This window comes from Falco punctatus (genome assembly GCF_963210335.1).
Source record: "Falco punctatus genome assembly, chromosome: 17".
Classification (NCBI taxonomy): Eukaryota; Metazoa; Chordata; class Aves; order Falconiformes; family Falconidae; genus Falco; species Falco punctatus.
The window spans coordinates 6955693-6971124 of NC_137597.1; the positions used below are offsets into that span (position 1 = coordinate 6955693).

The window sequence follows — 15432 nt, forward strand, 5'->3', positions numbered from 1 at the left end:
CTCGTCATGCTCTGGGGCTGGAAGGCGAGAGCACGTCTTACACTGCAAAGAGCTGGTAGCCTCGCCATGCAGCCAGCCCTGGCTGGAGGTACGGTGACCTTGAACTTTCCCTGTCTAATTGCTGTCTCCTTCAGCTATCGTTTCTGCAATGGTCATTTTTCAAAGCGTTGCAGAAGAAAAAAACATAGCTTGAATGCAGGAATCAGCTGCAACCTTTGCTGCCAAGTTGGCAGAGAAGATAAGGACCTTTTATTTAAAGAAAAAAAAAAGCAGACGCTGAGGAGGGATAGACAAGTCTTTAGCAACTTTTACAGCCAGTCCTGCAATCCAGTTTCCTAAGCACATTCAAAACTTGCAAAAAAATCCCCAAGTTTTCACCAGCAGTGTTTCCTTGGAGCGCTCTGCTTGCTGTGCAATGCTCTCCCGCCCAGGGCGGGTGCTGCGGGTGGCAGGAGGGGTGGCAGCGGGGAAAGCCACCAGCCACCCTCCCACGTGCGGGATGTGAGGAGCGAGGGGTGACTCACTGCTCCACACATGCCCACAGCAGAGCTCAGCAAGGAAGGGGGCGGGGGGGTGATGACCAAAACAAAACCCCAAACAAACTCAAGCAGCTTGTCCCTTTGTGAGGCGGGACAGGCAGCGCCCGCGTTCCCACCGTCAGGGAGCCAAGTGGGGCGTTAATGCCCGGAACCCCGGGCAGGGCAGGAGAAGATGGCAGGAAGACACCATGGAGGAGTGCAAACAAGAATTTGGAGTTGTGACCCCAACAGAAGCCAGACTTTAGGCTGGTTTTAATTACTGAATCAGAGAATGGGTTGGAAGGGACCTTAAAGATCATCTGATCCAACCCTTATGAGCCAGTTCAGTGATTTTCGATCAGAATTTGGGCAGTATCACCTCGCAGGGCAGGTTTCCAGAAAGGAAGGTGTTCAAAACCTCTAATGAAAGAAGGAAGTTTTCTAGCTAATGAACACACGCTCCAGCAGTTCCCCCATTTCTCAGAGCTCTCTTCTGCCCCGTCCCACACCCAGAACAGAAGCGGTGCTCAGCCTCGGCTCTGCCAGGCACACGGACGCGCCAGCTGCGGCACCAGCGATGTCGCAGCAGCAGCAGGAAGGGGAAACACAGCCCCAGTCATTCACATCACACGGAGGTTTCTCCCAGGTGGGCCAAGATAAAACCCAGCTCAGCGGCATCAAACCCCCATTCCCTGTGCCACAGTCCTTTTCCATGTGCTGGGGGCACGGAGTAAGAGAACCCCCATTTTTCTCTGCCTGGTTTGAGGACAAGCCCCCTCCAGCTCCAGTTTGCTTTGGGGGCTGCCTGCCCACCGTCCGGGCTGTGCCTCGCCAGGGTTCGAACACCCCGGGGTGCCACTCCAGGAAATCCAGCCTGGGGAGCCGCTGGGCTGCAGCCTCCTTTACAGCATCTTCCGAAGGCTCCCTCTGAGCCTTCACCTCTTCCCACACACCAGCCGCTCCTTAAAAGCACTGCTATCGCATCAGCTCACACCGTGGGGTAGTTTGTATCTGCTGCCCTGGCAGCACAATTCCCACCCTCAGCCACACGGATCACGTGAGAAATCTGTCCAGACACCATCACCTGCCATGCGAAATCAGAAGTTGTAAATCCCAACAACTTCTTGTGGCTTTAGCAACTTCCCTAAGGTCAGCAGCCACTGAAATGCATATGGCCCTCCCAGCCAGTGCAGTATATGTGTGCCGACGGAGCCAGCAGATGATGTAATTTGCTGTGTGTTATTGATGCAACGCTCTTCGGCAGCAAGCCAGGGAAGAAGTGTGACAGTGGAGCCTTCTGTTTTTTCCCCAAAATGGAAATGTGCTGTCCTTTAGGTGAATCACAAGGAGTGACACAAGTGGGTATTACAGAGTTTCAGCATCAAGTGTAGGAAAACTGAAAAACAGGGTCTTAACAGTAACTTTCACTAGCTTGGGAATTCCCAGTTATTCTCTTATTTCCAAGACATCAATGTGCTGTCACACGTCACGTCTATCTGCTATCTAATGGTTCCCTTTGCCATGAACCACCTATAGAAACCTTTAACGTCTTCACACCTTGTCCTGGGTAACGCCTTTGCTACGCCTCCCCAAGGCACTTTTTTTACCCACTTCACTGCAAGAAAGGGCAGCAAAGCAAAGACACCTCTTTGCTGAATGGGACCATGCACAAACCAAGCTCTCGACCCAAACGCTGTAATATTTTATGAGCTATGGGCACAGACTCTCTCCCTCGCTCAAAGGGCTGGCTCAGCAAAGCTCCTGCTAATATATTGAACATTTCTTACAGAAGCAGGCATGGAGCTGCACTGCAAGTTGCACGTATGATGTCTTGGCTCTGAAATCAGACTTTGAGGTCAATTTATTTTTTGGGGGGTGGGGGGAGGGAAAGAGTAATGAGTTTTGTAGAAGAAAAGAAGAAGAGAAGATGCAGAGAAGATGGAGAGAAGAAGAGAAGGAAAAGAAGAAGAAAAAAAGAAGAGAAGGAGGAAAAAAGGAAGAAAAAGAAGAGGAGAAAAAAGAAGAGGAGAAGAGAAGAAGAAAAGGAGAAGAGAAGAAGAAGAAGAGTTGAGAAGAAGAGAAGAAGAAGAGAAGAAGAAAAAGAAGAGAAGATGAGAAAAAAGAAGAGGAGAAGAGAAGAAGAAAATAAGAGAGAGGAAGAAAAGAGAAGGAAAGAAGAGAAGAAGAAAAAGAAGAGAAGATGAGAAAAAAAGGAGAAGAGAGGAAGAAAAGAGAAGGAAAGAAGAGGAGAAGAAGAAGAAGACAAGATGAGAAAAAAGAAGAAGAGAAGAGAGGAAGAAAAGAGAAGGAAAGAAGAGAAGAAGAAAAAGAAGAGAAGATGAGAAAAAAAGGAGAAGAGAGGAAGAAAAGAGAAGGAAAGAAGAGAAGAAGAAGAAGAGAAGATGAGAAAAAAGAAGAAGAGAAGAGAGGAAGAAAAGAGAAGGAAAGAAGAGAAGAAGAAGAAAAAGAGAAGATGAGAAAAAAGGAAGAAGATAAGAGAGGAAGAAAAGAGAAGGAAAGAAGAGAAGAAGAAAGGGGAATAAAGGAAAAAGAAAAAGAAAAAAGAAAAAAAAGGGAAAAAAAAGGACAGAAGGATAAAAAAAGAAGAGGGGGGAGGAAAAGAAATAAAAAGGGTTTTTTTTTTTAGCCTGGCCGGATTAAGGGCAACCGCGGCCAAGGCGGCGGGGGGCGGCCCGTGCTGGCGGCTGCTCCGGCCCCGCCCCGGCCCCGCCCGCCCCGGCGGCCATATAAGGCGGCGGCGGTGGCGGCGGGCAGCAGCTGCCGAGCCGAGCCGAGCCAGCCCGCAGCGCTCCCCACCACCCCGGCTCTGGGTAAGGGGGTGCGCGGGGGCACGCCGCGGGGGGGGGGCGGCTGTGAAGGGTCCGCGCTGCCGGGCAGCCCCCGCCGGGGCGGAACATCCATCACCCGGGCGCGCTCCGAGCGGGGCGGGGGCGGGCGGGGGGTCCGAGCGGCGCGGGGGGAAGCGCCCGGCTGTGCCTGACGTGCCCCCTCCTCTCCTGCAGAACCGGCACCCTCCGAGCGGCCGCCGGGAGATGGAAACCGTGCAGGAGCTGATCCCCTTCGCCAGGGAGATGCTGAGCCAGAAGCCCGGCAGGAAGATGGTGAAGCTGTACGTGCTGGGCAGCGTGCTGGCCTTCCTCGGCGTGGTCATCGGCCTGGTGGAGACGGTGTGCAGCCCCTTCACCGCCCAGGGCAGGCTGGAGGAGGAGGAGGAGAGGACACCTGCCCCGAGGCGAGGGCAGATGCTCGCCCAGAAACGGGAGGACGTGATCTTGGGCAAGGGCGCGAAGGCGGCGGTGGTGCAGAGGGCCCTGGTGACCAGACCGCACGCGTCCTGAGCGCCCCACGCACGAGAGACTCTGCTGTCTGCTTGTACCCGCGGTGGTTCCAGCGAGGAGGGAGAAGGGCTGCCTGGAGGAGACCACCGGGCTCGGAAGGAGTGAACGGTTCTATTTGCTGCTGTGCAGCAGTGGGGGGAAAAATACCTTTTGTTGGTATAAAAATGTGCAAGATGCACAGCACGGTTTCTTATTTTTCTTACAGATGCATTTTACAACATTTTGCAAAATCAATAAATATTTTATACAGTACCAGTGCTTTCTAGCTATGTTTATTTTCAAAGCCTTCTCTCACCGGTGGGCAAATTGGTTTCACTTGTGCTTCTGGCTCCACTCCAGGGGCAGCTGGGGGGCCCCAGGGAAGAGCTGAGGGTGGTGGCCTCACCCTCCTCATGAAGCCCCCCTCAGTGAGACCGCTCTGGGAGCGAGTGGGCTGGTGGTCCTGTACCTCTGGCAGCACTTCCCTTCTGACACGGGCCAGCGGGGAAGGGGGACACTTGTCTCACACGGTGACAGACATGCCCAAGTTGCAGAGAGGGCTATCTGGGTTTAATGGCACAGATTCATGCCTTGTGCCCAGAGCTATTTAAAAACGCCATCCTCCTTACAGGCTACAGCTGCTGCACAGCTGAAAAAAAAATAATTTAAATATTCTATCTTTTCTGGGCTCCCTCACAAAGCCACTACAGCCATCTAATACAGAATATACTAGCTTCCAGGCTTATTGGGGTGTCACAAATGGAAAAATTGAAGCATGGAGACACACAATGGCACAGTCATCCTGGAGGGTATGGAAACACATCCACACTTCAGGGCTGCACCCAGAGCACTGCCAGACTCTAATATTGGAGGACTTTCACCTATTTAAAAATCTCTCCCAGACTTGGTAAGAATCTGTTGCATTCAGGACTATGTCACGTTCCTCAAATTAACCCTCCAGACAACTACAGCTGAAAGATCCTGCCCAAGGCACAGAAGGGAAAGAGTCCTGCCAGTCATGACTGGGGCAGAAAATCCCTCTTAACCCGCTCAGTGGCAGAGACAGGGGTAGCAGGGCAGAGGTAGAAGCAGGCTACACACCTTGTACACAAACTGGGAGGAGATGTACCAGCAATATGCCACTATTTAGCTAAAAGCAAAACAATTGACACAAACAGCAGGAGATTATGGAAAAGGAATGCTGCCTGACACCGGTGCCGAATGCATGGCTCTTCCTAGAGCTGCACAAGTTAAGATCAGAATCCCAGCACATAAGAACGCAGACAAGTTCACCCTTACATTTTCATAATGTACAACCAACAATCGATTTTGTTGACAATTATTTCTGTTAAAATAAACCCAGCCAAGCTTTGAATCAAGTATGAGGTTCCTTTTCCTTATGGGGAAAAGAGGAGAGTCCAATTAAAAATGGCCTTCAAGAAACACTTCATATAGTCCCTGACCAAGCCTTCGGTCTCTGGCAAGGTTGAACAATCCAACACCTCATTGATACCAATGGTAATTTCATAGGAAAACATGAAAGAAAGGAGAATTCAGGCCTGAAGAAAGCCATCAGCTGATGAATCTCTGCCATCCTCCCCCTCCTCCCCAATTCCAGCTTTAAACAGGTCCTACGCTTGCAGCACACCCTCAGGGACAGGGAAGGCTGACCTGGAATTCCCTGTGGCACACTTACTGCATGGATAAACCAAGGGCCTGAATGTCTGTGGCTGCGTCCCAGTACTTATAGTTAAAATTTGTCTTTGCAATTCACGAGCTTTCGGAGTGACTCTGCCATGCTCCATTGCCGGTGTGTGTGGATGCTGCCTGCCAGCTGCAAACAAAGTTACTGCCAGGTCTGAGCTCTCACGCGTTACTGTCATTTAGAAGCATCACTGCTGCGACAAGCAGAGCTAAACAGTTGACAAACGGTTAAACTGAGATGACAATCACGTCTTTGTCCAAGGCAGCTGCAAACTCCATTAATCACACTTCTGTTCCCAAGATTAGGACTTCTCTACAAGTTATAGCTGTCTCATCCTGCCCTAGGAGAAAGGGAAGATTTTAAAAATGAGGAGATAGAGCTGCCCAGCTTGTGAGTCCAGAGGCAACCAGGGAGCTCCAGGTGAACGCAGCCAGGCTGACCTCCACCACTTCTGGCTCTGGACCTCAGGTTTGCCTTCACACCACATATGTGGCCTCCTCACATCATGCCAGCACCCTGCTGCCCACATCTCCTCTCCACAGTTATCTAGTCACAGGGTTTATGAGCTTAAAGCAAAGAGGTTTGTGGAACAATCAAAATAGCTGCTCCTAAGACAGCTAACGGGATTAGACAGCTAAACCACCGCACTGCGCCGGCAGTTCTGGAGCCAACTTGGTAAAATCATGTCCTGCAGAAGACAATCTCCTGCCTCTTGACGTACTGCAATCTCAGAGGTCATTACCACCCACATATTACCCTGAAAGTTCAGCCTGAGAGGTCCAGCCTACGCGTTACCATTTCCACGGCAGATTGCACTGATATTAGAATTGCATCAATATTAGACAGCACCCGCTTTCTGCAGAGTGATGAATTAGACATGTATTAATGGCTGATTTTACCACAATGACCATATAAAGTCTTATTTAAAACCACACAATAAATTCAGGGTGCATGGAAGCTTGGTAATCCATTTAACATCACTTTAACTATGATGAATGACAGACTTGCCAGGTGCAGTAGATTAAAAAGCTTCAGCAAACTTCCCTGCCTTTAAACCACGGCACGACTCTCCAAACCGGCCTGTTTCCCAGCCCCATCTCCAACCCCTCACAGCTCTATCCTGACACCAGACAATTGCAGCAAACCCTGGCCAACACAATGGCCACAAATGCAAACCCATGCAACCAGCAAAGAACATCCACACACATCGGCAGCGGAGCACAGCAGAGTCATTCCGAAAGCCTGTGTGTGAACTGCAAAGGCAAATTTTAATTATAACTGCTGGGATATACCAGAAAGCAACCAGATGGAATAAGATGTACAGTCAGTACTAGTAAGGACACCTGAGGCAAGCTATGGTGTGGAAGCATACGGAGCATTTAAGGCTAAGTTAAACTGAAGTCCTGAGGGATAAGCTCCTGAGGAGAGCCACACATTGCCCAAGGTGGGAGTTACATTGCCAAGTTTGCATGAGGTTTATTTCTATTATTCTCTTTAAGACTCAGCTGAATCTAGTTTACTCTAACATACAAAACGTGATGTTTTCCTGGTGCATTAAATCCTCAGGCAAGTTGCAGCTGGCATGAGCACTGGTGAGCATTTGTCTGCACCCATCCTTCAAAGATCTTATTTCAGCTTGGAGCTCTTGTCCAGGCTTTCATCACACAAAGTTGAAGGCCACCTAAGACCCTGCAGCCCTCCCTGCACAGGCCAATTGGTTCAAGGGCATGAGCCGAACATCTTTAGGAGCCCTCACTTGCTATTTGTGGTTTGGACTCTGGATGTTTCAAGAGCTGCCAGGCTAAATTTAGGGGCCCAAGATAAGCATATCAGCCTCTGCCACCCAACACCAAGGGCACCGGGAACATGGACAGCGGCCAAGACTCAAAGCAGCCACAGCACCAACAATCAAATATCAAAGCAGCAATTCCTGATTTGGTCACACAGGAAGAAAATCAATGTCGCGCTTAGAAATGACTTGAACATCACAGTATTTTCTCTAAACCGGCAGTGAGTAGAAATACCATGTCAAAACAAACACAGTCCTGCAATCACCTCAAGTCTCCCTTGGGACCTGAGAGTGCATTTTCCCGAAACGGTGCAGCCCTGACAGTGATGGAGTTTGCAGGGTGTCAGCACTGCCCGCGGGCCATGCCCAGAAGCCACAGTGAGACGGCGTGCAGCCGTGCCAGGACACACGCCCATCTGTCATGGTGCAACAGCATCCCGCTGACAGGCACATCAGCCTAAAGTGTCACTGAGGGCGGCCCTTTATAAAGGTGATATCCCTATCTGTAAAGAAAGGAATTAAATCTGTGTTCATGGTAAAGTATGCCGGGTCTGCGAAATTAACATTTTAATGTCTATGTGATAAAGGAGAGCAAGGGGCGGTGGCGGGAGGAAAACGCCCTGCATTTAACAAAGATTTGATGATGGGTTGAAAAAAGCCAAATATTACTCAAAAGAGAAAAAATAGAAGCGGTATCCCAGTTTCTGCCAAGGGCTTTAGAGTCTCTGAGCTGCACGCACAAACCTGCCTGAGCCTCAGCCCTGCCCCCGAACGCGCTCCCCCCAGGCAGCACAGGCTGCGGGCACGGCGGGGGCTCTCCAGCAGCCCCCCTCGGCTGCTCTGCCCGTTTGCTGTCAGAACAAGTCCCTTTCCAAACCCATTTCCTCCAAGCGAGCTCCGGGGGCACAAAATGAAGCCACTCCCCTGCACAGAGCAGCACAACGCCTAGCATCACCCCTTGAACAACGTGGCTTCAAAAAAACAAGCAATAGAGAAGCGACTTGTAGCAGGGGGACGCATCCAGGAAAACTTGGGTGAAGCTGTTTCAGAATCAACAGGCTGCCCCCCTCCCCCCGGGGCGCCCTGTCTGCGGAGCCAGCATGCCGTGTCACCCAGCTCCCCTCTGCCAGAGCAGGAGTGTTTGGCAGCAGCGGGGCCAGGACCAGCTGAGATCAGAAAACGCTTCTCCACAGTCACTTCTTCCTGCCCTCCTCTCCCATCCCTCGCTCCCCACCCTCAGGAAAAGGTTAAAAACAAGTTCTTAAGTTGCATACAGCAAAACAAACCCAGAAAAAGCTGCGAGTAGGAGTGAGGAGCAGCAGCACCCTGGAAGGGCAACAGGCAGCAAAGAGCAAACCCACGCGGACAGCAAAGCAGGGACGGATCCGGCAGCTCCTGCTGCTGCCGCAGCCCCCAGCCCTCCCGGGGACCACGCCAGCACCGCCCCACGCTTCACCTCACACAGGACACCCTAAATGGCACATGCAAAATTTTCTTTTATAAAAAGTTTAAGTTATGTCCAAAATATTCTGTATCGCAGTCCTTTCTTATCAGCTACTTTGTTTCACACAAAAACCCAACCCAAACAGACAATTGCCATCAAACACCACACCGGGTTCGGCTCCATAATCACCAGGCTGCCTCCGGCCACGCATCTCCTCACACCAGGCAGAGCAAAGAGCACGATACCCTCCCAACATGCTTGCAGCCAGTGCACAAAGGTTGACAGTTATTGCTTTACTGCAGTATCCTAACGCTAGTAATAAAAGACGACATCTGAAAAGAGCCTCTCTCCCTGCTGGCAACACAGACAAGACCACAGCAGAGGTAAGGTTAATGAGTTTTTTGGGGTTTGGTTGGTTTTTTTTTTTTTTTTTTCTCCCAAGCCAAGGAATGAAATGGTTGCCCCATGATCATGACCCAAGTTAAAAGCAAAAGGAGGCAGGAAGAGGCAGAGTGGCTGTACTGGTCCAACCTGACCAAAGGGGGTTGAGTGCTTCTTATCAGAGGGAAAGTTGAGACAGAAGTAGGAAGGCAGAAAAAAACCCCACAATCCATAAAGCAGAAGCAATGCCAGAGAGCTCCACTGCCATACCAGGTATGCCACTAAATTAAACCATCTTTATTTTAAAGCTGTGATAGGGGGAAAAAAATAATTCTTTACATAATTCTTTCTGACTGGTTACAGTGGGGGGGGTCTGAGAGGGACAACCACGGCATTGTGCCCACTTATATCAGAGCACGGTGCAGCCCCCACACTGCGGATCAGGCTCTTGTCCCAGCAAACACGATGTTCCGCCGGCTCAGGAGCTCTAGCGAGCAGATCCAGGGGCACACAAAGCTCCCGCAGTGCGTCCCCATCCCATGTACCACAGCCAGTACTGGTACTGCGCAACAAAGATACCGGTGCCAGACCAAAGCTGGAACATAGCTTACACCTATTGCGCAAGATCAATGGCTATGAATTTGCTGCTGCTCAGGGAGCTAGCGGATATTACGTGGGTTTTCTTCAGACCATATTCGCTTAAAAAGTAAGAACAACACTCTTGCAAAACTCAAAGCAGGAACCACGGCAGCAAGGACCATTTTTCCCTGCAGAAAACAGCATTCAATATTGCATTGCAAACCTTCCTGTGCCTGCACGGCCCCCTGGAGCTGGGGTGGTCACAGCCCCGGTGGTGGGCTCAGCTCAGCCCCTGCTCCCTCATCTGCTCACAGGAGCAGGCAGAGATGAAAAAAATAAACCCTGCCTCTGCACAGCATTTTTGGAGCCATTTAGAGGTGGTACGCACTGCTGGGCCCCGCTGCCCAGCATCCCGGCAGCAGGCAGCTGCTTCGGGTCATGGAGCAGTGATGCCCTGGGGAGCACAGGACCTTTGCTGCACACCCCCCCACACGCACAGCAGCCCCCGGTCCCTGACCCGCTGCGAGCAATGGGACCCGGACTGCACATCCACACGGACCCATGGACGTGCCAGCAGGAATAAGAGACAATGTTTAACCACCTGCACTGGGCTGCCTCTAATATTCTCCAAGTGAAACTTGACGCTGCTGAGCAAAGACACACCTCTTCCAGGGTGTTGTGCAAAGTTCAGCATTTTAACGTAGGACAGGAAATATGAAAAGAGCCGGGCAGAACCCAAACAGCACCGCCGGTTAGGCCGAGGCTCGCCAGCTCCAGCGGGGAAGCAGATCAAAGGGTTTGCTTCACTCATCCATCCACCCGTGATTTTCCAGTGCTTTGGAAGTTGCAGTTCCTTCGCTAACAGGTTTTAAAGGATTGGCATTGCTGTTTCCCCCTGGAGCAGCTCTGCAGAGGGATTTTTTCCCTCCCTTCTTCTCTCTCATGCTTTATTTCCTGACTCCACAGTAGGATGGGTCAGTTGCAAAAGATTCTCATTCCCTTTTTGGGATTGGTTTTGGCCTTCTGGTTTTATTCTGCGAGGGAGAATTTCAAACCGGGTAAGTATTAAAAGTGAATCTGTCTTTAAGGAAAAAATACTAAAAGCCATGTTTGAGTGTTTTGCATAGAAACTGTGCAGCGCTTGGACCAAACCATGTCTGAGCCTTTGTGTGGTCGCTGATACTGGAAAGTTGTTTCAAAAAAAAGATTGGAAACCAAACTGAGCAAGTAATATGCAGAAATACTTCCTGAGGGAGCAGGTGAGCCAAGGGGTCTGAGATGGAGAGGGGTCTGAGACGGAGAGGGGTCTGAGACGGAGAGGCTCTGAGCACTCCATTTTCCAGTGTGTAGCAGAAGAATTTATAAACATGACTTCTACAGGTTGGATTGCAAGTTTTGAAGCATGCACTTAGTCCATGATTTTTATTACAAAACAGTCAGGGTGTTTATAAACGGTGTCCTGACTTGTGGAAAAAACTGCTGAAAGATTCGAGCACCGTCCCTGTGTCACTGCATTCAGTGAGGAGCTGCAGCTGCTCCTCAGCGCTGCTTTTTCCAGCAGATGGAAGAGACGTCCTGGTACTGGACACTTTGCACTTGCAGGCTCACTTAGCTTCCAATTAACTACTTACCCTGAAGGCATTAAAGGGATTTTTTTTTAGGGTTTTTTTTTTTATTATTTTAGTTTTAAATAGCATTTGGATAAATTAAATTCCTGTGCCTTGGTCCCCAGAGATGCTGAAAGGGAAGCGGGTGATTGTCACTGGAGCAAGCACTGGAATTGGAGAGCAGATGGCATATCACCTGGCACGGATGGGATCCCACATTTTGATCACAGCACGGACAGAAGCCAAGCTCCAGAAAGTAAATGGCAAGCTGAGCACTCACACATGCGTGTTCATAGCAGTGCACACACAAACATGTGAAGGCCAATCTCACACCACAGGTACATACATTAATATATGCACACGTAATTGCCGTGGCACACATACCAGATAGGTGGTTACGTTCATGGGGATGCATCCTTGTGCTGTCTGGGGCTTCCACATGCACAGAAGTCCCTCTCCTACAGACGCACGCACTCGGTGTAGCACATATAGGTTATTTGAACTTGCACGGTTATGTACACATACCCCCATACACACAGGCTCCCTCAGTGCACACACCCACCCTCATTCCACTGCAGTGATATACAGGCTCCTGCTCACCCTGCACGCACGCAACTCCAGCACAGACCGCATGGATAAAGAGCCAGACTGCCTTGGGTAACGCATTCACCAAAGGAAGAATTTTTCAGGCTCCCTTTGAAGCTTAAAAGGCTCCAAACATGCTCCAAAAACTCCAAACCACTTTTCTAAGGCAGGGACACATCACAGGGAGCACAGATGCTCTTGCTGCCCGGGGCAGGGAAGGGGGTTTCTGACATGTGGTGTTGGTGTGGCAGGTGGTGGAGCGGTGCCGGGAGCTGGGGGCAGCCTCTGCGCAGTACATCAGCGGCACCATGGAGGACATGGCCTTCGCCGAGCACGTGGTGAAGGAGGCAGAGACCTCGCTGGGTACGTTTACAGCCTGCTTGCTGCAAGCGACAGCAGAACATCACTTCTCACCTTGGCCATGCTGCTTTTTGCCATGCACCCACTAAAAAAAAAAAAAAAAAAAACACCAACACAGGAGACATGGAGATGGGGAAGATTTGTCCCCAGTTCTGCCCAGCTTCATCACTCCAGCTCAAACTGAACTGCGCTCCCGATTTCAGCGCTGTGCCCTCATAACATCCTGTTACAGTACCATAATCCTGGATTTCATCACCCCAAGCTACTGCGGTCTGAAACCGTCCATCAGGCCCCTTGCAGCCTCGCTATTGTGGGCATGGGTCACGGCTGCGGAAACACAGTGTCTCAGCTCTGCATGGAGCGCTCCCTCCCCCACCCCAGGCCCACAGACAGCCCAAGGGTGATTGCTCTTGTGCCATGGTGGTTTTGTTTTGAGCCAAAAAATAAAACCACAGCAAAATTTTTACTGGCAGCCACCGTCCAGACTATAGCCCTACTCCAGAGAAGACAGGCCACAGCTCTGACCCAAAAACCTGATTTCTTTCGATTATGTGTATTCTGCTCCCAGGAAAGGCTCCGTTTTGCTGGTTGCAGCCCTCTCCCACCCAGCACTAACACCTGTTCCTCTGCTTGCAGGAGGCCTAGACATGCTGATTCTTAATCACGTTGGCACGTCGTACTTCGATTATTTTAACGGGGATGTTGGGCATGTACGAAAGCTCCTGGAGATCAACTTCCTCAGCTACGTGGCCATGACCGTGTCTGCGCTGCCCATGCTGAAGGAGAGCGAGGGCAGCATCGTAGTTGTTTCATCCATGGCAGGTGAGTGGGAAGTGAGGTGGGTGACATGGGATTCAGTCAAAAGACACCATGGGCTGATTTTCAGAAGTAGCATGCAGAGACACCAGGCATCCTAAAGGAGCCGTAACTGCTTAATACACTCAAAAAGAAAAAACGAACTACACACACGCGGGAAAAAAAAAAAAAGAAAAAAAAAAAGATAAAAAGAAAAAAAGAAAGAAACCATCCAGATCTTTTTTTTGTATTTTTCTTGATGGAATTTGTTCTCTGATAGAATCCAATTGCGCCAGCTTGCTTTCTGACCAGCCCTGTAATTAAACCCCACACCCTGGTGTCAGGCTCATTATAGCAGCGGAGCTCATATACCCCTATTTTATGGAGAAAAATGGAAATGCGGTAATTTCTCACTGCGTTGGTTCTCTGACAATCTTGGTTTGGTAGGTCAAGTTCCTGCTAATATTTGTGGAGTGAGTTAGACTGATTCTATTCACAAAAACATGACTCTGTTTGAATAAATTTCCCTTCAGTCAGGAAACTAAATTACTAACAGATGTCCCCACTCACAGCTGGTATTTTAGTCTTCTGGTGATCAGCTTAGCTCAGTGTCCAGAGACAAGAACTCAAACTTTGCTCCATCTCTCCCCTCTGAGGGTTTCATAGTTACTGCGGGTTGCTTGTACCCTGAGCAGAGACATGAGCCATGGGTGTTGGCCTTAAGACCTTAAAAGAGCCAGAGGCTGAGGGGAACATTTGTGGTGCTGCTGTTCAGGTGCCAGGATGATATTGCACCAACAGCAAAGTCCCTTTGGGGTAAAATACTTTATCTGATGATGGGCAAAACAGAGGTTCAGGCAGAGCAGCTTTCTGTGCTGTAACAGAACTTCACTCTGTGTCCAGGTAAAGTCGGGTTTCCCTTTACGGTCCCCTACTCTGCAACTAAGTTTGCCTTGGACGGATTTTTCAGCTCACTGAGGCAGGAATTCAGCATTCAGAGCGTTAATGTTTCCATCACGCTCTGCATCCTTGGCTTCATCGATACTGGTAAGATCAGTGCTGTTTGATCCGGCTGATCAGGAGCTGAGCATCACCTTCTCAGTTTCTAATCCCACCTTTCACCTCCCTCTGCCACCAGCTCTCCCCTTTTACCTGCGCTGCTGCTTTCCCTCCAGCCCTGCTGTGGTGTGAGTGCATGCAAAAACCCTCCACTCTCTGGGGGGTCCACCTCTCTTCCATCAAAAAACAGTCTCAAAACTCACTTCTTTCCCCACGCTACATTAAACCAGCCACTGCATACCGGCCGGCACAGTGTAACGTTCCATGAGCCCGCATGGATGTGCCAGCCACCTCTCTCCCGTTAATCCCACCTATTGATGCGACAAGAAGGTACGGGGATGCGGCGTGGGCGGCTGGAAGCGTTCTGCGGGCGCTGGGCTCAGCCCCACAAGCGACCCCCCCCCCCCCCCCCAACCCCCGTACCGATACACCCGGTTTCCACAAGACATTTCCCCAGCCCCGCTTCTCCCCGCTTCCCCATGCGCACGCCGGCCTCCCTCCGCCCCGCCGCTGGCTCTTCACCCCCAGCCAGGCTGAGGACCAGCATCCCGGGGGGGAGCAGGAACATTCCGGGGGGAGCAGGAGCATGCATCCCGAGGGGGAGCAGGGCATCCCCGGGGAGCATCCCCGGCTGACGCCGTTCCGCTCCCGCGCAGAGAACGCGGTGCGCGCAGCCGCGCACCGGCTGCTGGTGCCGCCGGCGCCGCGGGAGGAGTGCGCGCTGGAGATCCTCAAGGGCGGAGCGCTGCGCCGCCGGGAGCTCTACTACCGCTACGGCTCCACGCGGCTCCCGCTGCTCCTGCGGGACTGGGCCGCCGAGCTGCTGGACTACCTGGTCAGGAGCCGCTACCGCCTGGACAGCGCGGAGAAGAATTAGCGCTGTCCCCCCCGCCCCCCCCCCGGCACCGCCCGGCTTAGCGGAGCGGCCCTCACCGGCGGCTCGGGAGGGTTCCCCGGTGCAACACCCTCCTCTGCCGGCGGGGACGGCGCTTGCAGCCGCCTCACCTCGCGCGGTGGGACGGGGTGTCCCGTGTGCCCCCCCGCGCAGCCTCCGCTTGCGCTTTCGGAAGGAGGGGTGCACTTGGAAGCAGACGCGGCACCCCCGAGGGGGCGGCTCGGGGCGGGGGGGATCCCCTGCATCTGCAGCATCCCACCTGGTTAGACCCATTCCCTTCCCCACACTAGGGAAAACGTAGGCACAAACTACTCAGTCAATAAAATTTACTAACAGTTCTGCGTGTTCTGTGGGGGTTTTTTATCCCTGTTTTCTCC

At 51.4% G+C, this 15432-nt stretch overlaps 3 protein-coding genes across 3 annotated transcripts in view; 2 read left to right on the plus strand and 1 right to left on the minus strand.

Moving 5' to 3' along the window:
- Window positions 1-12182, minus strand: part of LAMB3 (laminin subunit beta 3) — a 45822-nt gene extending 33640 nt beyond the window's left edge. The window contains exon 1 of the mRNA XM_080367688.1: window positions 11746-12182. Within this exon, the coding sequence (XP_080223814.1) occupies window positions 11746-11892 (147 nt within the window). The 5' untranslated portion in view covers window positions 11893-12182. The remainder of the gene's footprint in view (window positions 1-11745) is intronic.
- Window positions 3542-4129, plus strand: G0S2 (G0/G1 switch 2). Its single transcript, XM_080367723.1, has one exon. The coding sequence runs from the start codon at window positions 3572-3574 to the stop codon at window positions 3875-3877; it is 306 nt and encodes a 101-aa protein (XP_080223849.1). The 5' UTR covers window positions 3542-3571; the 3' UTR covers window positions 3878-4129.
- On the plus strand, window positions 5227-15393 carry LOC308054609 (11-beta-hydroxysteroid dehydrogenase 1-like). Its single transcript, XM_080367706.1, has 6 exons — window positions 5227-10812; window positions 11487-11617; window positions 12198-12309; window positions 12943-13128; window positions 14005-14148; window positions 14817-15393. The coding sequence occupies exons 1-6, from the start codon at window positions 10725-10727 to the stop codon at window positions 15035-15037; spliced, it is 882 nt and encodes a 293-aa protein (XP_080223832.1). The 5' UTR covers window positions 5227-10724; the 3' UTR covers window positions 15038-15393.
- Window positions 15394-15432: the final 39 nt, after the last annotated feature.

Bases quoted from the DNA above. Each gene is read 5' to 3' on its own strand.
- LOC308054609 (XM_080367706.1), top strand. From the start codon at position 10,725: ATGGGTCAGTTGCAAAAGATTCTCATTCCCTTTTTGGGATTGGTTTTG. The intron at 10,813-11,486 runs GTAAGTATTAAA...CTTGGTCCCCAG, and splicing joins GAGGGAGAATTTCAAACCGG to AGATGCTGAAAGGGAAGCGG. The intron at 11,618-12,197 runs GTAAATGGCAAG...TTGGTGTGGCAG, and splicing joins CAGAAGCCAAGCTCCAGAAA to GTGGTGGAGCGGTGCCGGGA.
- G0S2 (XM_080367723.1), top strand. From the start codon at position 3,572: ATGGAAACCGTGCAGGAGCTGATCCCCTTCGCCAGGGAGATGCTGAGC.